This window comes from Perca flavescens, chromosome 12 (assembly GCF_004354835.1).
Source record: "Perca flavescens isolate YP-PL-M2 chromosome 12, PFLA_1.0, whole genome shotgun sequence".
Classification (NCBI taxonomy): Eukaryota; Metazoa; Chordata; class Actinopteri; order Perciformes; family Percidae; genus Perca; species Perca flavescens.
The window spans coordinates 18,486,394-18,509,772 of NC_041342.1; the positions used below are offsets into that span (position 1 = coordinate 18,486,394).

The 23,379-nt window shown below is 39.7% G+C and overlaps 2 protein-coding genes across 2 annotated transcripts; both read left to right on the forward strand.

Annotated features, from left to right (window-relative positions):
* Positions 1-110: 110 nt before the first annotated feature.
* On the forward strand, positions 111-12,106 carry stam (signal transducing adaptor molecule (SH3 domain and ITAM motif) 1). The gene is made up of 14 exons (XM_028593171.1): positions 111-484; positions 2,884-2,968; positions 3,236-3,311; positions 3,492-3,587; positions 3,713-3,859; positions 4,213-4,303; positions 4,567-4,762; positions 5,039-5,133; positions 6,683-6,771; positions 7,617-7,704; positions 7,831-7,885; positions 8,036-8,189; positions 9,197-9,318; positions 11,028-12,106. The coding sequence occupies exons 1-14, from the start codon at positions 445-447 to the stop codon at positions 11,236-11,238; spliced, it is 1,545 nt and encodes a 514-aa protein (XP_028448972.1). The 5' UTR covers positions 111-444; the 3' UTR covers positions 11,239-12,106.
* A 3,116-nt stretch (positions 12,107-15,222) lies between these two features.
* tmem236 (transmembrane protein 236) lies at positions 15,223-19,611 on the forward strand. Its single transcript, XM_028594043.1, has 4 exons — positions 15,223-15,660; positions 16,478-16,550; positions 17,332-17,455; positions 18,597-19,611. Exons 1-4 carry the CDS (start codon positions 15,407-15,409, stop codon positions 19,235-19,237), a joined length of 1,092 nt encoding a protein of 363 aa, XP_028449844.1. The 5' UTR covers positions 15,223-15,406; the 3' UTR covers positions 19,238-19,611.
* The last annotated feature ends 3,768 nt before the right edge of the window (positions 19,612-23,379 follow it).

Here is a 23,379-nt window from a genome sequence, read left to right on the forward strand (position 1 = left end):
CATTTGGATAATATAATTAAGTTTACAAGATTAAACTGACATTGTTGGAAATTAAAAGATATTTGGTTGACTTGTGTAATCAACGCGATGACGTCATCGCGATGATCACCATCACCTGACGATGACATGCTATTTTTTCAGGGCAATTTGTACCTTATGGTTCACTTTCTCTAGTGTACAACCAAGACCGATTCGTTAACAGCTGTGTGACTGTTAAATTATAGTAGTTGACAGCGTTTATTAAACACCCGACTGTCTGCTTAATTTACCCAGAATGCCTCGCTTGTTGGAGTGACTGTGTAGAATAGCATCAGCCAGCTAGCTAACTACATTTGACATTCATGAAGTTGTCGCTACTATGCATGTTTACTGTATGAAATAAGATAAAAGAGGGAAAGAAAATAAAAGTGGAAGGCGATATCTGTTGTTGTCATTACACCAGCAATGCCTCTCTTCACGACCAACCCATTTGACCAAGATGTTGGTGAGTAATCAGAACTGGGGATCATGTCTAGCAGGCTAGCTAGCTAGCTAAACTAGCTTTGAATGCAGCTTCGTTTGTATTCTTCAGCTCTCGGTTGCTTAGTTAAATGTTACCCTGCAGAGCTAAGTTTGTAATGTTATATAGCTGTCATGTAGCGTATATTGCAGGTTATATAAACTGACAAGCTGTAGTCCATTTTTATTGTTTTTAAATGTCTGTTTTGCCTGTGTTTGTTGTGATTCGCTCTGTTTGCCAAAGAGCACAGTTGGCTAACTAGCTTGCACCCTTAGCTATATTATTTGGAGATTTAACTAACGTTAGCTAGCTAGATACCAGCTACTAACATTTGGAAACGTTCTCCGAGTTCGTAATTTTACATATACTACAAATACTTTTCCATACAAAACTATAGCCCTCAAAACCAGCAATAAATGCTAATTTAGTAAAGCTTGTGATTGTTGTGTTTGGACTGTTAGGTGTTAATTCAGCTTGAGTGGTTGTTTTCAGGTTGTTTATGTATAATATGCTGATAAAATGTCTGTGTTCAACTTGTAGCTAGGGGTTGAGGATATAAATAAAGTATCCTTTATTATGGTATTTGTAATCTGATATCGCAATGCCTATATGAATCTAGTAAATTTTTACAGTTGAGAACCTGTCAATGAATACGTCACCTGTCTGTTTTTTGGACCAGTTCAGCAATGCAGTCTTAAAATTCAATTAACTTAACCACATTGATGGTAAAATTGTATAACAATTCAATGGAATAGCTATATATGAACATCATGATTACAAAGGCAGCTGAATACATGGGTCATATGGCTGGAAAGCAGTATGTGTCAGCATTATAAGAGGTTGTACTTTTTACTAATTTTATTAGTGATTTTTAATGGAAATACAGTGGGTACGGAAAGTATTCAGACCCCTTTAAATGTTTCACTCTTTGTTTCATCGCAGCCATTTGCTAAAATCAAAAAAAGTTCATTTTATGTCTCATTAATGTACACTCAGCACCCCATCTTGACAGAAAAAAACAGAAATGTAGAAATTTTAGCACATGCTGTCCATTTCTTCTGATCCTCCTTGATATGGTTCTACTCATTCATTGGAGTCCTGCTGTGTTTAATTAAACTGATTGGACTTGATAAGGAAAGGCACACACCTGTCTATATAAGACCTTACAGCTCACAGTGCATGTCAGAGCCTGACGGAAGCCTCTCCTCAGTGCAAGACACGAAAGCCCGAATAGAGTTTGCCAAAAAACACATGAAGGACTCCCAGACTATGAGAAATAAGATTCTCTGGTCTGATGAGACCAAGATTGAACTTTTTGGCGTTAATTCTAAGTGGTATGTGTGGGGAAAACCAGGCACTGCTCATCACCTGCCCAATACAATCCCAACAGGGAAACATGGTGGTGGCAGCATCATGCTATGGGGGTGTTTTTCAGCTGCAGGGACAGGACGACTGGTTGCAATTGAAGAAAAGATGAATGCGGCCAAGTACAGGGATATCCTGGAAGTAAACTTTATCCAGAGTGCTCAGGACCTCAGACTGGGCCGACGGTTCACCTTCCAACAAGACAATGACCCTAAGCACACAGCTAAAATAACAAAGGAGTGGCTTCGGAACAACTCTGTGACCATTCTTGACTGGCCCAGCCAGAGCCCTGACCTAAACCCGATTGAGCATCTCTGGAGAGACCTGAAAATGGCTGTCCACCAACGTTCACCATCCAAGCTGACAGAACTGAGAGGATCTGCAAGGAAGAATGGCACAGGATCCCCAAATCCAGCTGTGAAAAACTTGTTGCATCATTCCCAAGAAGACTCATGGCTGTACTAGCTCAAAAGGGTGCTTCTACTCAATACTGCGCAAAGGATCTGAATACTTATGACCATGTGATATTTCAGTTTTTCTTTTGTAATAAATTTGCAAAAATTTCTACATTTCTTTTTTTTTTTCTGTCAAGATGGGGTGCTGAGTGTACATTAATGAGAAATAAAATGAACCTTTTTTTGATTTTAGCAAATTGCTGCAATGAAACGGAGTGAAAAATTTAAAGGGGTATAAAACCCAACATTATGAGCTTCATCACATTGGTATTTATTTAATGGCTGTGGTATTCTTAGGGGCTTCTGTTATTTTGTGTGTGTCACTCTAATGTCTATGCTCATTAATTAACAAAAAAAAAAAAGACCAAAAGGAGAGGATCTTACAAAAGCACACAGCTTGCAACTACAATTTCTGTTTCAAGAAGCTTTATTATTTTTGATCTTAGGAGGAACCTTACTTGCTTTTCCACTCTGTCTCTAAATACAATGTAATGAAAAGAGTGCTTTTGTAATCATTAACTTTTCTGCTTACCTAGGTTGTTGTTTTTTTTTTTTTCCCTGCAGAAAAAGCAACCAGTGAGATGAACACAGCTGAGGACTGGGGCCTCATTCTGGACATATGTGATAAGATAGGGCAGTCACGCACTGGGTTAGTTAACTGTCTTCATACTAAACCTGACACACAAACCCTTTTATCAAGCATTGCATGAAGGTTTCTTTAAGGTTTTTCAATCGTAAAACACACGTATCCCAGGGGCGATAGAACCCAGGGACAAGGAGAAATGGAAGATAAATATTGATACGTTAATGTTCATTAAAACATAGGATATATTTTACTTAACATAGCTGATTGATCTTTGGCCCTTGTCAAGCAGTTAATATCCACAAACTTTTCATTTCTACCATTCTGTTGCAGGCCTAAAGAATGTCTCCGTTCTATAATGAGAAGAGTGAACCATAAGGATCCCCACGTGGCCATGCAGGCACTGACTGTAAGCGGACCGTAAACAAACAATCATCTTTTGAAGTGTAAATTGTTCGGTTCTTGGAGGCATCACCTAGTCCTCATATGATATGATAAGTGTTATCCTAATACATGCTACATGTTTGTCACATGTTGCTATGGATTAAATACTGAGTCTGATGAACTGTTTGTACCAATCTCCTCACAGCTCCTTGGTGCTTGTGTCTCAAACTGTGGCAAGATATTCCACTTGGAGGTGTGCTCCAGAGAGTTTGCCAGTGAAGTCAGCAACGTCTTAAACAAGGTGTGTTATGTAATTTTTACTTTCAGTGTGTTGTCCACAATAATTATGTTTGATTACTTGAAATATGACCATGCTACATCCAGTTCCTTGTTCTCATGATGTGCCTTTTTAATGCTTGTCCCCAGGGCCACCCCAAAGTGTGTGAGAAGCTGAAAGCCCTGATGGTGGAGTGGGCAGAGGACTTCCGCAACGATCCCCAACTCAGTCTGATCTCAGCTATGATCAAGAATCTACGCGAGCAGGGTGTAACTTTCCCAGCTGTCGGGTCCCAGGTAGGTGTATAGGGTGGAATAGACAGGGGTTTTATTTTATCTTTAGCATACTCTGTGTATTTTTTTGCTGTATTTAAGGGTTTCCTGTTGGACTAGTGGTTGAAAGCCATACCATCGACTGCTAAAAACGTCCCCATTTTGATTCCGACCGAGGACCTTTGTTGCATGTCGTACCCCTCTTTTGCTTCCCATATTTCATTGCCTAATAAAGGCAAAATGCCAAAAAATGATCTAACATAAAAATGATTTATTTAAAGTTGTTTCCCTTAAACATTGAGACCCCAGACTCCTCCTTTTTATTCTTCTAGTTGCTGATTTACCTGAGCATGCGATTTTTATATTTTTTTTCACAGGCTGCAGAGCAAGCAAAAGCAAGCCCTGCTTTAGTGGCAAAGGATCCCTCCACCTCAACAAACAAAAAAGAAGAAGAAGACTTGGCCAAAGGTAAGGAGCTGATGGTCGACCGTTACTGCACACTGAAATGCTTATTTAAGTTTTTCAATTCTCTGGCAATAGAGAAATGCTTTTTGAAGAAGCGTGCAAGTGCATTCATACAACATGCACACTAACACCTTTAATTCTTTATTTACATTGTGACTTGCATAACTCACTGTTTACACTGGATTAATGTATTGCAGAGGTTCAACAATAAATAAGGACTCTCAAGGGCAAATGCATGATTTCACATATCTCTCTTTTGTGTGCAGCTATTGAGTTGTCATTAAAGGAGCAACGTCAGCAGCCGCAGACCTCCCTGTCGAGCCTTTACCCAAACACTTCCAGCCTGCTCTCCTCAAACAAGTCCGACGGCAGGAAAGTCCGTGCCATCTATGACTTTGAGGCTGCTGAGGACAATGAGCTCACTTTCAAGTCAGGAGAAATCATCACTATCCTGGACGATAGGTGAATTTTTACACCTACAAATCATAAGCGGGTAAAAACAGCGTGCAAGGATTTGACCTCACATGACTGAGAGGAATGGAGAGGGCTAGATGGTATTTTGAGTTCGGTGAAAATATCCAGATGTTTGTAGAGAAGCTTTAAACTGTACTAAGGCGTAAAAAGTTCTTCTTATCTAAACTGTTGAATATTTAATATGAGATCTTAAAGCAGCACAGAGAAGACAACAATTTAAATCTGTTTGTTCATGTCTGAGGGTTTTCTTTTTTTGTATTTCAGTGACCCCAACTGGTGGAAAGGGGAAACATACCAGGGAGTGGGGTTGTTCCCCTCTAACTTTGTCACAGCTGACCTCACTGCAGAGCCTGAGATGAGTGAGTACTAACACACACACACACACACACACACTCACACTCACACTCACTCACACCATCTCTAGTTCTTTGATAGCCCATTTAGTCCATTAGCAATATTGTTTTATTGATCATAGAGTGCAAAATACTTTATCACTTGCACACAGCTGGTCAAACAATACAAATAACACAGTATAATCAAGACATTGGTCAGACAGAAAGTGATCAGTAAACAGCAACACTGCTTGTACTTTGCAAATAGCATTTTGGACAAATTACCTCTAAGAGAGAGCTTTATACAGTTCTTTCTATTTTGTATACTTATGAACTTTTAGTGTCTGCTGTATTGATACGCAATCTTTTTTTTCTTTTGTAAGTGCAGTCTCGTAGTTAATGCATGCTCTTTTCAATTCACCGTGCATTTAACATCTCATTCATTACTGCCAGAATGGATTCTGTGTGGCCATAAAACTGTTTATCCTCTGGCGTCACTTTTAGAATCTATGAAGTGTCCTGTCCTGATGTAGTTATGCCACAGGAAGTTTAAGCTCTATTATTTATTTATTTTTATTTTTTGGGGCTTTTCCCTTTTTATTATGAAGTGACAGTTGAAAGGGGGAGAGAGATGGGGGATGACACGCAGCAAATGGCAGCAGGTTGGATTCAAACCCGCGCCAGACTCAGCCAACATGGGGCGAACGCTCTTACTGGGTGAGCTAGAGTCCACCCCTAAGCTCTATTATTTAGTTGTAAAACTCATTGCTGTCTTTTCCTCCAACTCTTTTTATTTGAATTTCACAATATTATAACATACAGCGGTAACTGGCTGTGACAAATGATAATTGTAATAATTGTGCCGGTGACAGTCATTGCTGTTTATAAATGTTCGGAAAGGAATTAATGTACTTGCTGGTACATGCAGGCGTCAACAGTTTAATGTTAGTTTGGCCGATATTGTTATAGTGTGTGTGAATTTAGATGTCCAATAAATTGTCAAAACCCTGATGGAAAGGGGTTGGTCATCTAGCGTAATAGATTCCATGGTTTTCACTGTATTCAGCTTTGCTTTGTTGCCGTGTGGTAGGGGCTTGTCATGCTTCTTAATTACATCCAAGTCTTTATTGCTTTGCCACACTTTTCTTACTATTGCTTGTTGCTTGTTGATCGTTGATCATATTCTTTTGCATGATGCTTCTGCGAGTATGTCATCCCTCAGAACACTCATACCGCACGTGTGCTATTTTGTTTTTGTTTACCTCCGTTCATGTAAAACGCCTCCAATCATCAAACGTGATGAAATCTTTTGACCATTATTGTGTTGTGTGTTTCTACTTTTTGTTACAGCAGTTTGCAAGAAAAGTAACTATAATGACAATTAAATTTCCCAATAGCTTGTATAAGATTGTAACTTTTATTTACATCTGACATCCGGACCAATCTTTTGCGCACATATCGGAACATTACTGAATGTCCAGTCGGTGCACCCTGACCTCCTTATGTATGTGTAACTGATTGCTACTGTTACATTGTTTTGCTGCTGCCACAACCGCTGTTACTTGGAAATCTACAGTGAAGACAGAGAAGAAGAGCGTACAGTTCAGTGAGGACATCCAGGTGGAGACCATAGAGCCCGAACAAGAGCCTGTATATATAGACGAAGTAAGTTCCCTGGTGTGAACACTTGCTTGCTAAGCTTTTTTCCGCCTCATTGAGATCTCACTGTTGCATCAATACACTTAAAGGAACACGCAGACTTATTGGGAATTTAGCTTATTCACAGTAACCCCCAGAGTACGACAAGTCGATACATACCCTTCTCATCTCCGTGCGTGCTGTAATGCTGTCTGACGGCTCCAGCATTAGCTTAGCCCAGCACAGATCCTTCAGGTAACTGGTTCCAACTAGCCTACTGCTCCAAATTGTGACAAAAGTGACAAAATAACGCCAACATGTTCCTATTTACATGTTGTGATTTGTAGAGTCACAGCGTGTACAAAAAACAACGTAACATGAGACACAGCCATCTTCTAACAGTAAACAAACCGGGAACTATATTCTCAAACTGGCTTGCTGCGAGCATATCACTCCGCCCAAGTACTATATTCTTCCGCCTGAGAATATAGTTCCCGGTTTGTTTACAGTTAGAAGACGGCTGTGTCTCATGTTACGTTGTTTTTTGTACACGCTGTGACTCTATAAATCACAACATGTAAATAGGAACATGTTATTTTGCATCACCTGCATGTTGTGTACTGGCCTGATGCCGCTGGAGCCGTCAGACAGTGTTACAGCACACACGGAGGTGAGAAGGGTATGTATCGACTTGTCTAACTCTGGGGGTTACGGTGAATAAGCTAAATTCCCAATAAGTCGGCGTGATCCTTTTAAGAGTTTTGTTCCAAAATAGCTTTTTTTTTTTTTTTTCTTCAATACTGGATTAAAAGATTCACTCATCACATGTACCTGTAAAGTGTCATCACAGGAACTTTATTAAAATCTTTCAGGACAAAATGGACCAGCTACTGCAGATGATCCAGAGTGCAGATCCCACAGACAACCAGTCAGACAGCGTCGAGTTACTACAGTTGGAAGGTAAACTAAATTTCGGGTAAAGTAAATGTCAGTATGCAGAAGCTAATCTGGTATTTTGTTTTGCAAAAGTGGATTATTATTAACTACGGATGAAATCGATAACCATTTGTTGTATTTTTTTATCAGGTGCCTGCAATCAAATGGGGCCCCTCATTGACCAGAAGTTGGACGATATAGACAGGTACATTGTGATGACTTGACATGCTCTTCCCACAGAAAGTGAAGAATCTAACAATTCAGATGGCAGACAGAAAACGCGTAACACTGACCCACATAAATAGTTATTTTAGAAAATCTAACTATCTTTGTGTGTGGTGTGGGTTTGTATCAGGAAGCACTCCGAGCTGTCAGATCTGAATGTGAAGGTGATGGAAGCTCTGTCTTTGTATGCCAAGATAATGAATGAAGATCCAGTTTACGCCATGTATGCCAAGCTACAGAGCCAACAGTACTACATGCAACAACCTGCCAATGCAGCACAACAGGTATAGTCACTAACACATCAGGGTCAGTCCTTAAATTTTTTTTTTTTCAGAAAGCATAAAAGTCAAAACTGTCTATCATACAAATGGGTATTCCAGAGAATTGAAGGTTTTGAGTGATGTAATTATGTTTTGGGTCTACTGTTCTTTTTAACAACAACCATTTAAATGTAACTGTCGTAACATCAGGAGGAATTTGGGGCACATTGTTGTACAGAGTCTAATAGATTTTCCTTAATTTGTGAACTGTAGCACCCTGCTATACAATAAAAAGAATAACACACTATGGGCCCTATTTCAACGATGTAAGCGCATGGCGCAGTGCGTTTAGGGCGTGTCCAAATCCACTTTTGCTAGTTTGACAGTGGAAAAAAGGGTCTGTGCGTCAGGTGCATGGTTCAAAAGGGTTGTACTTAGTGTCTTCATTAATTCATAGGTTTGTTCTGGGCATAACATGCAATAAACCAATCAGTGTCATTTCCCATTCCCTTTAAAAGCCAGGCGCGTTTGTACCTTGGCGCATTACTATTATGATGCCGGATTTGCACCGTAATATTTTTATTTGTAATCTGTTGTATGTTTGTGTGCTGCTGCGCTTCTCGGTGGGTGTGTAACAAGCATAGTGCCGGCGCTCTGCACATAAGCCTGGGCGCATTTTACTAATGCACTGTTAAAATAACAATGAAATGCTGCACTATTGACTTTAGACCAGGTTTTTGTTGGTCAATGGCCCGATCACTTCCCGTTGCCTCAAGATAGCATTACGCCAAGAATTCACCTGAACACACATCCCTGTAAGACCAGCACGCCCATTGGGCGCACAGATGGGCGCAGGTGCATCCTTGCATCGGGCTTTGCGCTGCGCTGCGCTGCGCTGGGTGCACGATGGGGACCTATGTGCTTTTGATTATTTAGATTTACCTTGGTAACCTCACTGCTAGGTTACCATGTAAATTGCTATTGATCTTACTGTTGAACTTACTGCTCACTGTGCATGTTTGTGACCACAGGTCTACGCTGGTCAGCCTGCCTCAGGTTCGTATACCATGAGCGGTACTACGGTGCAGGGTTACACTGTTCCCATGGAGCAGCTTCCAGCTGGAACCCCCATACCTGGTCAGCCAGCTCCCAGGTGAGTTTCAGATACACCGGTAGCTAGAGCTCCAACAATTCCAAATGTTGCTGTACAATTAATCTTCTAAAAAATAATTGTGATTAACAATATAATTGTCTCTTTCAGTCAGATTTTAAAATTATTTATTTATGTATTAATTTTTAAAACAAATTTAAAGTTGTGAATGAATTCCAGGATACATCTGTTGGTTACACTCCCCTAAAGGATTATTAGGAACACCATGCTAATACCGTGTTTGACCCTATCCTATCAATATGGGCCAACATTTCTAAAGAATGCTCCCATCACATTGTTGAATCAATGACACAAAGAATGAAGGCAGTTTTGAAGGCAAAAGGGATCCCCCACACCATTACACCACCACCAGCCTGCCTAGTGGTAACAAGGCATGACGGATCCATGTTCTCATTCTGTTTACGCCACATTCTGACTCTACCATCTGAATGCCTCAACAGAAATCGAGACTCATCAGACCAGGCAACATTTTTCAAGTCTTCAACTGTCCAATTTTGGTGTGCTCGTGCAAATTGTAGCCTCATTTTCCTATTTTTAGTGGAGATGAGTGGTACCCTGTGGGGTCTTCTGCTGGTGTAGCCCATCCGCCTCAAGGTTGTGTGTGTGTTGTGGCTTCACAAATGCTTTACTGCATACCTTGGTTGTAACGAGTGGTTATTTGAGTCAAAGTTGATCTTCTATCAGCTTGAATTAGTCGGCCCATTCTCCTCTGACCTCTAGCATCAACAAGCAGCATGCTGGATGTTTTTCCTTTTTCAGACCATTCTTTGGAAACCCTAGAAATGGTTGTGCGTGAAAATTCCAGTAACTGAGCAGATTGTGAAATACTAAGACCAGCCCATCTGGCACCAACAACCATGCCATGCTCGAAGTTGCTTAGATCACCTTTCTTTCCCATTCTGACATTCAGTTTGGAGTTCAGGAGATTGTCTAGACCTGGACCATACCCCTAAATGCATTGAAGAAGTTGCCATGTGATTGGTTAATTAGATAATTTCATTAATTTGAAATTTAACAGGTGCCTAATAATCCTTTAGGTGAGTGTATATCACTATCATGTGACCCAGATAATGTAGAAACACAAATACACAGCCTATGAAGTAAACAACGCCTCTTTGTTATAAAACATTTTTTAGTTTATTCTGTTCATTTACTAATGAGTGCTGTTACAGTACCATCAATCCATCAATGACACGTCCTTCAGAAGTTGAACATTAAAAGGCTCCATGCAACTCAAATGGCGTAATCCCTCCCATTCCTGTTTGGCTTTTAAAATTTTAACATTTGCAGGAATTGTTGAGTTATATTATATATAACTTAACAGCGCTCAAAAGAAAAACAGAAATTTAACTTTGCAATTGAATTATTTGTATTAAAAAGAAATTCAAAGCAGCAGATTGGTGAGCGTGACATTCCTCGTTACTTTTGTATAGATGGAATTAGTGCTGTGGGAATCTAAATTAGGCTGAAATTACCATGCAAGTAAAATTAAAATGACCGGTTAATTCCATGTCCGGCCTTTAGTGACTACCTGTACTAACTGTAATTATTTGTGCTGGTCATGGCTATTATTTGAGACTTGGACAATATTTGAATACTGCCTTTTATTGGAGAGCTTACAGTATTATGAATTCTACCCTCCACCACGTGCTGTAGTGTCATAATTGATGTTGCTTCATTCTTTTCCATAGTGACGTTCATATGTACATGGGCCAGCCACCAGTCTACACTGCAGCTCCAGGCAGCATGGCCCCAGCAGACTTACAGTCCTACCAGCTCCCAGCCCCTGGCCCGTCCCCAGGCATGACGCAGATGCCGAACTACAGCACCCCCTCTGGGCCGAGCATAGCACCTTCCTCAGACCCCTCACAGGCCCCCTACTCAGAGAAAGCCTTGCTATAGGCCCCCCCCCTGAGCTCACCGTTATCGCCACGCATACACGTGAACCAGACCTGATCAAATAGTGGTCTTAGATCATTTATTTTATTATTTATGATTAGTTTTATCATAGAACACCAGCTGGATGAAACAATTCAAATAGAGTAGACTAAATAACTTGACTTTTGGCACACTTTGAGTTGTTTTATCTGGCAGATAAATATACAGTTACACTTCTCACTCCAGGTTTAGAAGTGATCACGAGAGTTTGATTTGAAGAGCTCCCACCAACACATGGATAGTATGAAAATGGACACACTGTGTTCTTTTAATTGATGATGTTTCTGAATTTTCACTCTTCTTCTCCATGCCTTTACATGACTCAGATGTGAAGACATGGAGGAGCTTTTATTTGCACTTTTATCTTCCGTTGCACTTATTTAAGTTTTGGTCATTTAAGCCTGATCACTTCCAAATCTAGATGTGTAAGCAATATATGCATTGTCCATTTTTTATTTACGAGACCTGACTTATTGCTCCCTTTTTATAATAGGACTTTTGAAAAATTGTGGTAATGTTTTATTTTATCGTTCCGAACTACATAATGTGGTACCAATTATAGAGGAAATGAGACAAAGTTATTTTAGTTAGGCTTTAGGTAAATTAAAAATCAGTTTAGGAATTTCCTTTTAATGAATGAATATTTACTTTGCTTTAAATAGAGCCATTCATTTGTCATTTATCATTGGAAACTTTATTCTTCATACGGTGTATATTTTTGGATTTTCAGCTGACCTACGGTGTACTGACTTCAGACTTTTTAGGTTGCCCTAGCAATTAATTTGAATTAATTAACTGGAAGATAATTGAACTGCTTATCTGCAGTATTTTATTTATATATATATATATATATATATATATATATATATATATATATATATATATATATATATATATATATATATATATATATATATATATATATATATATATATATATATATATATGCGCAATTACTATTTGATCAAGTGTGATATACACCCATGCATTCCTTCACATCACCCCTCAACATGCCCACTGAAGCTACACACAGGGTACACAAACACACTACAGGCAGGTGTACAGCAGCGGAGACACACCAGTTGTTTCACACATCCTCACATCAATGTATAATAATTTACCTCCACTCACACACTAATATACCACAGCCTTTTCACCCACTTAAAGCAACTGCAGTGCTAATCGTGTCCCAAAAAAAGGGGTGTCAACTTACATTTCACCTTTCTTTTTTTTTTTTTTTTTTTATCAGAAAAAGGACTTTTAGCAATGCTAAAAACGTTGAGTTACTACATTCTGTATATGTGGTCAACTTTTAGAAGTACTGAAAACTGAAGCCACTTTTTTGGAGGGAAAAAGAAACCAGAGGAATTGAAGCATGCACATGACTCTTGTATATACTGTAATGAACTAGTAGTGAAGCCACATGAAGACCTCATGGATGGGCTGGATGTTAGCACAGCTCAAAGTGTTTCTCTCAGCCTTAAAGGTGAACTCTGCAGTCACGATGTCCCTGCTGAACTAAAGGTGTAAAAGCCAAAGAGAGAAACGTGAAGAAAAAAACCACCAGATAACAAGATTTTTCTTTTGATTCTTTTCTAAAGATTGACTCTTAACATCATACTGCAGAGTTTTCCTTTTCAAAATGAGCAGCTCTTGATCCTTGTTGGTGGATGTAGGGTCTGCTTTGTCTCTATTCTGGGGCTGTACTAACATACTACAGACTCGGCTACTAAAGGGCAAACTAAACTGCCCCAGTGTCTTTAAAGCATCTCTTTAGTCAGTGTTAAAACGTGAATACTATGTTATTTTTTTTGTAGTGCATTTTAATTTATGTTTTGATTATTGTTATGCTATTTTATATGAAGAAGCAGTGCAGGATGTATGTATTCAGAGAAAAGCATAATATGTGATATTCTGCCTAACTTAGTTGTATATTTAAGTCGCTCACATGAGAACGTTTTCTCAGTGTTTGATACATGCTTATTGTACTGTAGGGTTAAATGGATGGTAATGTGAAAAACTGATCTAACCTCCCCATGTATTTCAAACTTGTCCTTTTCTCAGAGCTGTCTAACACTAAAACAAATTCTACCTGAAGCAGAACTGAAATACAGTTTTATGATTCTGGAATGCACAGTCGGGATTTGTAAAACCCCTCTTTCTCAAGGTTTCGCTGAAAGTAACCGTGACCCTTTTAAGTTGAAATATTGTAGAAAGTCTACTTGTCATTTTGTACTTTACATACTCTTCCATGGCTTCTACGTGTTCAAAGTCTTTGGGGAAAAGTTGATGTTGAAGAATACTGACTGGATTGCAAAAACACCGATGAAACAGGGAAATTATTTATCCGTTGTCTGATATTGAACGATGCTACATGAAGGAATTATGAAGCAGTTTTAAATATGAAGTAGATTTTCCAGTTGCGGGACAAATTGGTGTGTTATATTTGTGTCATTTCAATTTCTCTTGAGATACTATAATTGTGCTCCTCGGTGCCACCGTAAGAATACAAGACAACCCACAACTTGAGCCTTGGTACTGGGGACTTTGCATACGTGAAGCCATTTAATTCTCCAGAACTTGATTTTATCATTAACATACTTGATTTGAAAGATAAGAAATATTTGCTGCCTTTAACTAAGTGCAAGAGTGAAATAGTGTTAATCTGTTGGATCAAAGAGGGCTGAAAATATCAAATATATAAAAAAAATAGCAGCTATTCTGGGACCACAGGACCAGGAGCCAGTTAATCATCACACATCATCCAAATGTAAAATCTTATTGCACCATAGCGTTGGACTGCAGCCCCGATGTAACTTTATTGCACAGGAGTGAGATGCTGCCTGTTTAAGTTTTAAAACCTCATTATTGTAAAGGTTATGTCTGAACTTGTATCCTGATGTTTGTATGTATTCTTTTAACCATACTTATTAATTGGTATTCACAATAAAACCAGGCCAAATGTACAGAATAATATGAATGGCCTTGTCTTGTTTTTAGAGCACTTGCAGATGCATGAAATACATATAAAATACCTTTTATTTCGTTATATTTAACTTCAAAGAGTTCAACTGATGAGAGGCAAAGTCAGGAGATTTTAAAGACCCTGAAATTACATGGACACTATTTTCTTTTGAAGTTGCTCTCTAGTCTGTCAGATTTATCCAATCAGAGCTTGCATCACTCCACATCCGTCTTGCTTGTTTCCCTGTCTATCCCTCCCTTGTAAGCCCACCCTGGGAGTCCAGATTATCAGTTTCTGTGCGGCGACTCTTCCTCAAAAGTCCCAACTCTATAGCTACTCCTCCAGTATCTCTCACTCCGCCACGCTGCTTTACTCAAGTGTGTGTGTGTGTGTGGTGTGGGGGTGGCGGGGGGTTAGGAGCCAAAGACAATTTCACTAAGGGCCACACTGGAAATGACGAGCACAATAAGGGCCAGACATCTTGAGTTTAAGGACATGCTTTTATTTAAAAAAAAAAAAAAAGTCAATTAACTTTGTATTATTGCATGTCTCATATAGCTTTCTCCCATACAGTTTTAAAAAGTTTCTTAGCCATCATAGAGTTTAGCAAGTCATGAAAAACAAACATATTTTTAGAAGCAGCTGCCACCAAGCCGACTCACAACCTGTTTCACAGCCTAAATATAAAAAAAACTCTGCTTTTGTGGGGAATTCTTGGTCTCAAAGTCTCACACTTTTTTGGTGTGGTGCACAACTAGTTGTGCCAAAATTTGCTGTAAACCTAAATTGAAATGCAGGCCAAATCAAAATTTACAAGGGGCTGGATTTGGCCCCCGGGCCTTGAGTTTGACACATGATCTAAAATAACATTTGTTAAAACAGACATGGGTTTCAATGTAATCAAGAACTTGTGAACATTTCAGCAGTCGGCTGAGTGTAATTTTGTCCTTGAAATTATGGGATGGGAGTTTTTTTTTTTTTTTTTGTGAGCCCATAAAAAGGCGAGCGTGACCACCTCATTACCTCAGCAATAAAAGAATACAGCCTCAGTGCAGTGTAAGCAATGTCAGTGTGCAGAGTCCAACGGCTCGACCGGCTCATTTTGTGGGAGATGATTGTCGAAGTCTTTCCTTCCAAGTTCAGACCAGCAACTGGTTTTCAGGGACCATGCCCTCGGGGAAGACGGTTAAGCTCGTCCTGTATGAGGTTCTGCAGCTTGCGGCCCTTATCGTACCCATCTTTGTGATTATGGAGCGGTTTGCCAGCCTCATACATGATGTGAGAGAACGGGATCTAACAGCCTACTGGCTAGTGGTGGCAGCCTCTATTGCCTATGTGACTTCTGTGACCCTGCTGGTGTGGGTTCCTCTGAAATATCTCATTCTGAAGCGGCAGAGGTTTATCTCAGAGATCACACAGTGGTGAGTACAGCTGTTTGGATAGAAAACAAACCCTTTGAGGCACATTTGGGATTTTGGCCTAAAGAGAAAAACACTTGAATAACAATGCAGTAGTGAAAGGACAAACAAAGTAGCAATATTACAATGTGTAAATACCTTGTTCCTTATAAGTCCTGAATTTTTCAGACAAATATACTTAAGTGTAGCTCAAGTAAAAGTGCCCATGATGCAGAATGGAGTTGGCATTGTAGCTGGTTGATATGGATCTAATCTTAACTACTGTTTTGATGTTTAATCTTTAACAAAGCATCATATTTCGTATGTTTTGTGTGCACTCTTCTGAGGGGTTTTAGTACTACAGCCAGCCAGTTATAACGTGCATGACCAGTAGCTTATGGTGGCTAATGTTAGCCAACTTTAGCTAGATACTGCTTTGTCCCCTATAATTCCAACTACTTAATCTACAAAGTAGACTGGCTCAACGGATGTACAGTACCTGTCAAATGTTTGGACACACTTTCCCATTCAAATGAATGGGAAAGTGTGTCCACACTTTTCACTGGTTGTTGGGATAAAGCCTGACATCAGGAGATAGCAGACAATCTACAAAGTAACTACTAATAGATGTCCGATAAATCTCATGGGTAAAAAGTGCAGTATTTGTAAGTATTAAGTAGCATAAAATGAATGTAGGCCTGACAAGATAGATTAAATGCAGTATAGTATATACATTGAGAATAGGATCAGCACTTCTATAAAAAAAAAGGAACAATTATTCATTATACTGAAATGATTGTTATTCAAATGTGAACTAAACACATGCTATTTTGTTTTTCAGGAGACCAACAGCACTAGCGTATCTCATCCTGTGTACATTACCGTGCTTTGCTATTTTAATAGCCAGCTCCAAGGTAAAGTCATCAAGACTGATTGTTCTTGTCACAGAGAAGCACTTGTTGATGTTTAGTTCTTTCATGCTCTGACGGGGTCCTTGAACAGGCATATTTGTTGTAAACGTTTGTGGCACAAGCTCGTTTTATGACCCCCCTTGTGTAAGAGAATGTGTTTAGCGCACTATTATTATTCGCTGAGTGATGGTTGACACGGCACATTGTACCACAGAGAAAGAAGATTGCTGGTTACCAATGCTTCAGTCTCTTGAGATTTTGCTTCCAAATATTTTCTTACCGTGTACCGAGAGGGACTTTGGCACCATCATAATTGTAAGTGTCCACCGTCACATGCCTGTACTCTCTGTTGGTATTCAGTAACCCACAGTGAACATAACAAGTTGGTCATTAACTCAAACTTTAATACCATCCACCACTCTAAACAAAAACAAAAAAAATTGATGAAAAATGTCTTTTATTCCAGGATAAGCAAGGACATAAATAAGAGCATCTGACCACACAAAAACTTGTCAGACATATTCATACATCCAATATGTCTTCATCTTGTTTAAGGGCATTCAGCAGCATCTTAATGTCCATAATGATGGGGTGATAAAATCAGATGGCTTCATAAAACTTGGCTCCTCTTTCTCGGTCCAGCCAAATGACTTGATGAAAGGGTTTCGATTCAGTTTTTTCCTGCTTCGTTCCTCATGATTTCTCAGTGGCAGATCGGTTCTTTTTACTATTCAATTCACATTTATTTTGTTTGTTTGTTGTTACCGGTTGCACTGTACTGTAGGTGCAGGTGGACAGAGGACACAGAATCGACCATTTCATTGAGTTGCCTGTTTCCTTGGTACTTTTTTCCCTCATCTGTGTGGATGTCATAGAGAGGATTCGCCACTGCAGGCTCGTCGGACAATGTAAGTTTTGAAGTCGTTTGCATTATTACAATTTAAATGATGTTGAAGTGTGTATATGTCCTGCATTTTTTTGTTCTGTGAGATCAAATGGATACCTGTAATGATTCAGCTGGACTCATTTCTCTATCATACTGTAGGCGCCGGCGGTATTAGTTGACCATACCAACATTTGGTCAGTTTCTTATCAATCACTAGTCACTAAGTCTGCTAATGCAATGGGCAACTGTGGGCCCTAAGATTTCTGTGTGGCAATTACTTTGGATAATTACAAATGTATTTGGCAAACACTGAAGCACAATTGAAAACATGACACCTTTTAATGTTTCAGTTAGTATTATGTCTACATGGTAGTGTAGACTTACAGGTTGGTTTCTGGGACCTTGGGCAATTCGAGTTTGGGGGACGTTTGGTATGGGGTGGATTCAATAGAGACCCACAGCTCCCTTTTTCCCTGGGGCGCCCTAGCAGGCCAATCCAGCCCTGATAGTCCAGATATACAGTATACCTATATGTGCCTCTCCAATACAATCCTACAGCATCATTTTAAAACAACCACTTTGAAAAGTACCCCCCCAAATGTGCCTAAAACACGTATTTTCAATACGCTGAAGCCTCTTTAATGAGACATCTATATGTTTATGTAAAAAAGAGAGCTAAACAAATGACCAAGAACTTTATAAGAAAGGCATAATAAGGTTGAGTATTTGCTTGTTCTCTGGCTCTATATGTTAAAGAGCACAGCTGAAGTAGCTCTATATAGTCATGATGTACACAGCTGTACATTACGTTGTCAGTTTATTAGGTACAGCTAGCTAAAGCTAATGCAGTCTAATACAACAGTCCTGCAATAAATCTGACCTTCATGAAGATGAAGTTCACTTTCTATTCAGAGAGGTGTTGATTCAACTTAATGACCATTTTGAACGTTTAAATTTGTGGTGCTGTTAAACTGCATTGTGTTATTGGTGTTTCTATTATTTTATCCAACCCATTTATATGAAGGAGGGTACACTAAATAACACAAACACCTCTCTGTATAAAATATACCAATGATCTTGACATTGGCTGGAGTGTAGGCTAACCATAATCCCTGTCATACACAGTATGTAACAGCTGATGTTGTGTGTGTGCTCATTTGCAGCAGGCAGCCTGGATTCTGACTTTGACATGCCAGGCCCCGTCCTCACCTACCTGGAACAGGTGACCACCGTAACAGGCCAGCTGCATCCTGATGAAGACCACATTGGTTCAACCCAGGGCCACCCAGAGGCCAGGAATGGCAGCACCTCAGGCAGATGGCAGGACCTCGCTGGCTCACCCAGCCGCTCGACACTCAGCTCACGAGCACCCGGCACTGCCTACCTGTACTCCTCATCGCCACGCCAACGATCCTACTCGGGTTCTCTGAGCTTCCTGTTGAGGAGGGACGGAAGGTCAGAGGTGTTTGTGGATAGTTTTCTGTTCTGGCTCGACACTGTGGAGATGGTAAGAGTGGCAGGAGAGCCGACAGTCTTCTACTCGGCCTGGGTGTTTCCTGTCTACATCCTCGCCTTCGTGTCTACTCTCCGCATGGTCATCACTCCTCACAATCCGTTATTGTCTTCTGCTGGAGTTGCTCTGCAGGACCTTCCTTTCTTCATCATCCGGGTCACTCTGATTGTTGTGTTTGGTTATGTAACTCCTGTGTTGTACACATTGAAAAATGTGCTGGTGAGCCTGACTTTTATCTACTTTACATTGCTGACTAGGCTGAGGATTTTCAGAAGGCAGAGCATGTTTTGAGGAGGAGTGGCGCATTATGTTTATGAATGATCCACTTTGATTGTGGACTGTTGGAACAGTTGGTGTATTTTTGTGTAGGGAGCAGCACCTGAGAAACGTGGAGCTGACATGGAGCTGGTACTGATGATCAAGAAGAACACGCTTTGAAATGTAATGGCTGCAAATGTATTATGAGGCCATTCATCCAAATCAAAGTGTAAAAAAAAATTATTCTGGATTTCAAACAAAAAAGGTGTGTAGGTGGAGTGTACAGTAAGCCAGTTGTCATTTTTTTTAATCCAAATGTATTTATTGATACTTAATTTTATGTTACCTGCTACATTTAAAAAAAAAAAAAAAATCTGTACTGCTAACATACTACAAAAAGTAATGAAAAAAACCCACATTTGTTGTAAACAAAAGCTTCTAAACCATTTCAAACATTAACTATGTTAAATAAATAACCTCTGTGTTAACTCAGGTGTAAACATTTTGACAATATTTTAATTTACTTTAATTTACTTAATATTTATAATGTGACCACAGAGAATTATAACCTGACTTTGCAGCAGTGGCGGTTCTATGGTCAGTGGAGATCTGGAAACCCTTGAATCAGTCTGGGGTGATGCTTTTATTGATAAATATTGCCATATAAATAAGTGCTATGTAAATTAATTTTTTATTGGGTATTATTACTTCAAACACACAGTTACCAATAAAAAAAAAAGCGTATGCTTCCTTTAACTAATTAAATTAAAACATCTCTTTATTTTAAACAATGTATAAAAACTCACCCTAGTCTTCATTCTGACTGAATTGCCATTTTATTTCACTTCATTCATTTAAGGTGGCATACCTTATGGAACAATGAGTTAAATAAGAAAAATCAACATCAATAATATCTTTACCAAGGCACTTAGAATATGAAAAGTATCTATGACTGAATACATTTACATTTTTTTAACAGCTGCCACTGAGTAAACTAGGTAACGTTATGTATTATGGGCTTGTGCAGACTACAAGATTTTGCCACAACAAATTTGTTTGATCTGAGACACAAACAAAAACAGTTCAGTTGCAATTTTCGTCTTCAGCATATATTCCCCTCTATCGCAGAACCAGCAGATGGCTATACTGTATTTTCTTTTTTATCTCGTCTTGCCTCTTCTAACTCACTCAAAGCAGCATCTGATCCTCATCTTTTGCCTTCAGGCACTGTGTTTGTCTGTTTGTCTGTCTGTCTGTCTGTGTGTGTGTCTGTGTGTGTGTTTTCATGGCAATATGCCTCACTGAATTGTAACCTTGGGCGTTGTATATGGCTGTATCAATAAAGGATGCCACAGTGACACCACAGAGAGATGCTGGTATATAATCGGTAGTCCTCCACCAGGACACGTCTGACAGAATTATACCCCATGGAGCACTTAGTCTTTGTCCGTCTGATGGATGAGCCAGGGCTGCAGGACAAACTGTTTAAGGGAATTGCCGAGTTGGTGGGTCATGTCTCTCCCCAAAAATAAAGGGAAAACATGAAGGAATTTCAAAGATAGCAGAAACCATCCTTGTGCATCTATGGTGATAAATTGGGTGAATCGCCGTTGCCACACTGAATGGAAAGATTTGTTAAATGCGTTTATTAATGATGTACACGGCCAGTGACAGGACACTAGACAAGCAGCTGTAATTCATAAAGAGGGACCAGAGCTGGCCTGCTTTCATTTACTGGTATGAAAACTAAAATTAACTTCCCTTAATTTCCCCACAGCCATGATCATCCTCCTCCTTAATGATTCATACTATAATCTTCAAGAAAGCATTAGTGCAGCTTGAGTTACTGTGGCCATTTTACAGTAATGTTGGCAGTGTGAGCACTTTTTTTTTTTCCCGTGACACAGAATGAATGCTCTGAAAAGTATGATCAAAGGAAAAAGCAACAGCCTGCATCTATTCCTCCTTATCTAAGTCTGTAAGATCCACGAACTATAAAGAGTTCTCTGAGGCAAAGGCTTTCATTTCTTTCTTTCCTTCTTTTCATAAAATGAACTGTTCATGCATGCTTAGAGAAGCTTAGCATTGATTCATCCAGTTTTAACTTCATATTCAGGATGCAAAAATTTTAAATTGAGTCAGAGTCTAATTTTATTAAAACAGGTCAAACAAATCTGCCAATTCAGTAGGATTACTTAGATGCTCATCACTAATTTAATCACATTAATCAACTTATTTGAAGTGTTTTCTAAAATTGATAGTACAGAAATACAGCAACCTGCCTTTATCTTTGAACATACAGATAGATGCCAGGGCCATAGCCAGGATTTTAGATATTCTGAGATCATGAGTCCAAAACTTATCAAGCTCAACTACCAATGTTGGACATTTTTTTTGACTAACCACCAACATAACTCTTTTTGGAGTATTTAAAAACTTTAAATATTAAAATTGTAATCTTCTGCAAAGTTTATCTCTAGCCACGCTCTTTGTGTGACTCCTGGGGAAGCAATGTTGTGCTGTCGGTGGATTGATTTACTTCAGTCTTTGGTCCAGACTAAAATATCTCAATAATTATTGGATGGATTGGAAGTGAAAGGTTGTGCAGACATTTATGTTCAAAATAGGATTAAACCTTATTTACGATGTCAGACATTTCCTCTACTGCCACCCAGAGGCTGATTTGATTTTTGATTAAACATCTCAACAACTATCAGATAGATTGACATGCCATTTTGTACAGATATCCGTGGTGCCCAGAGGATGTATCATAAAGATGTTGGGGATCCCCTGACTTTTAATCTCGCCACACCAGCAGGTCAAAGTTTTTCACCTATCTGTGAAATATTGGTGCAAACAAACAGACATTCAGGGTCCCCAGAGGATGAATCGCAGTTATTTTATTTTAGTCGGACTTTTCCTCCAGAGCCACTGGCAGGTAAAATGTCTTAAAAATGAATAGACAGATTGCCGTGAAATTTGGTTTGGTTTTATAGCAACCTTGTTAACATTTTAACTTTTCATCAGGTCAACATTTTAACTGTCCAATACTTCAGGCTCAGCTGTAATTTGTTTGACTAAGACGGTGTCAACATTACTTGCTAAACATTTACATGCAAACATTGTCATTGTGAGCATTTTAGCATGCTGATGTTAGCACTCTGGTCAATGCATCACCGTGCACAGGTACAGCCTCAAAGAGCCGCTACAGTGGCTGTTGAGTCTTAGTCTTCTTGCCTAAAAAGATTCAATGTAGTCTAAAACAAGATGACAGACACTCATCTGTGCTTTTAGAAAACAAGTTGATTTCTTTTGGAAATAATTTCACAGATTTTCTTCACTTATTTAATGAGGAGATCAATTATAGACAGAAATGCAGTAATGAGCAGAAGCAGAATTACCCCCCAGTGCCTCCTCATTCCACTATCAATGTAACATGAAAAACAAGCAACAGTATGGCAGCAGAGGGTAGAAATGACACAAAAAGAAGCAAGAGTGGAGGGAGAGGGAGCAGGCATTGTGGACAGGGATGAGGAGAATGAGATGGGGGGGGTGGGGGGGCAGATAATGGAGGAGGAGGGGAGATGGGGGGGTTGCTGTTAAGGAGGGGTGGAGGCTTTGTAAATCTGAGAGGCTGGAGGCGCATTTGAATTCAGGCTGTGTGTCTCCTGCGCTTGCCGAATGTTACCTGCTCTAGCATGGCAACAGAGAGAGGGTGAGCTTCAGCTGCAGCCTACGCACACACACACACACACACACACACACACACACACACACGTGCATACACGGTCACAACAGGAGTGCAAAGAGTGACTCAGGTAAGCAAGAACGCTCCTGATGAGAGAGCACCCCTGATAGAGGGAAGCAGCGTGGCGGAGTGAGAGATCTGGAGGAGGAGCTATAGAGCTGGGATTTTTGAGGAGGAAGAAAAGAGGAGTCGCACAGAAACTGAAAATCTGGACTCCCAGGGTGGGCTTACAAGGGAGGGATAGACAGGGATACAAGCAAGACGGATGTGGAGTGATGCAAGCTCTGATTGGATCCATCTGACAGACTAGAGAGCACTGAGAGGCACCACAGAAAAGAAAATGACATTTAGTTTTTGGAACAAGACTATTCGGGGGGCTTAAGCCGGGGGAGGCTGGAGGGGAGGTTTTCAGACAGGGTGAGTCGGG

What these genes read in the sequence shown, in the direction of transcription:
- stam (XM_028593171.1), top strand. Translation starts at nt 445, where the DNA reads ATGCCTCTCTTCACGACCAACCCATTTGACCAAGATGTTG. An exon ending in AGCCTGTATATATAGACGAA is followed by an intron (nt 6,772 to 7,616) that starts GTAAGTTCCCTG and finishes AAAATCTTTCAG; the next exon opens with GACAAAATGGACCAGCTACT. An exon ending in CTGCCAATGCAGCACAACAG is followed by an intron (nt 8,190 to 9,196) that starts GTATAGTCACTA and finishes TTGTGACCACAG; the next exon opens with GTCTACGCTGGTCAGCCTGC.
- tmem236 (XM_028594043.1), top strand. Translation starts at nt 15,407, where the DNA reads ATGCCCTCGGGGAAGACGGTTAAGCTCGTCCTGTATGAGGTTCTGCAG. An exon ending in ATCTCAGAGATCACACAGTG is followed by an intron (nt 15,661 to 16,477) that starts GTGAGTACAGCT and finishes TTTGTTTTTCAG; the next exon opens with GAGACCAACAGCACTAGCGT. An exon ending in TTTTAATAGCCAGCTCCAAG is followed by an intron (nt 16,551 to 17,331) that starts GTAAAGTCATCA and finishes ACTGTACTGTAG; the next exon opens with GTGCAGGTGGACAGAGGACA.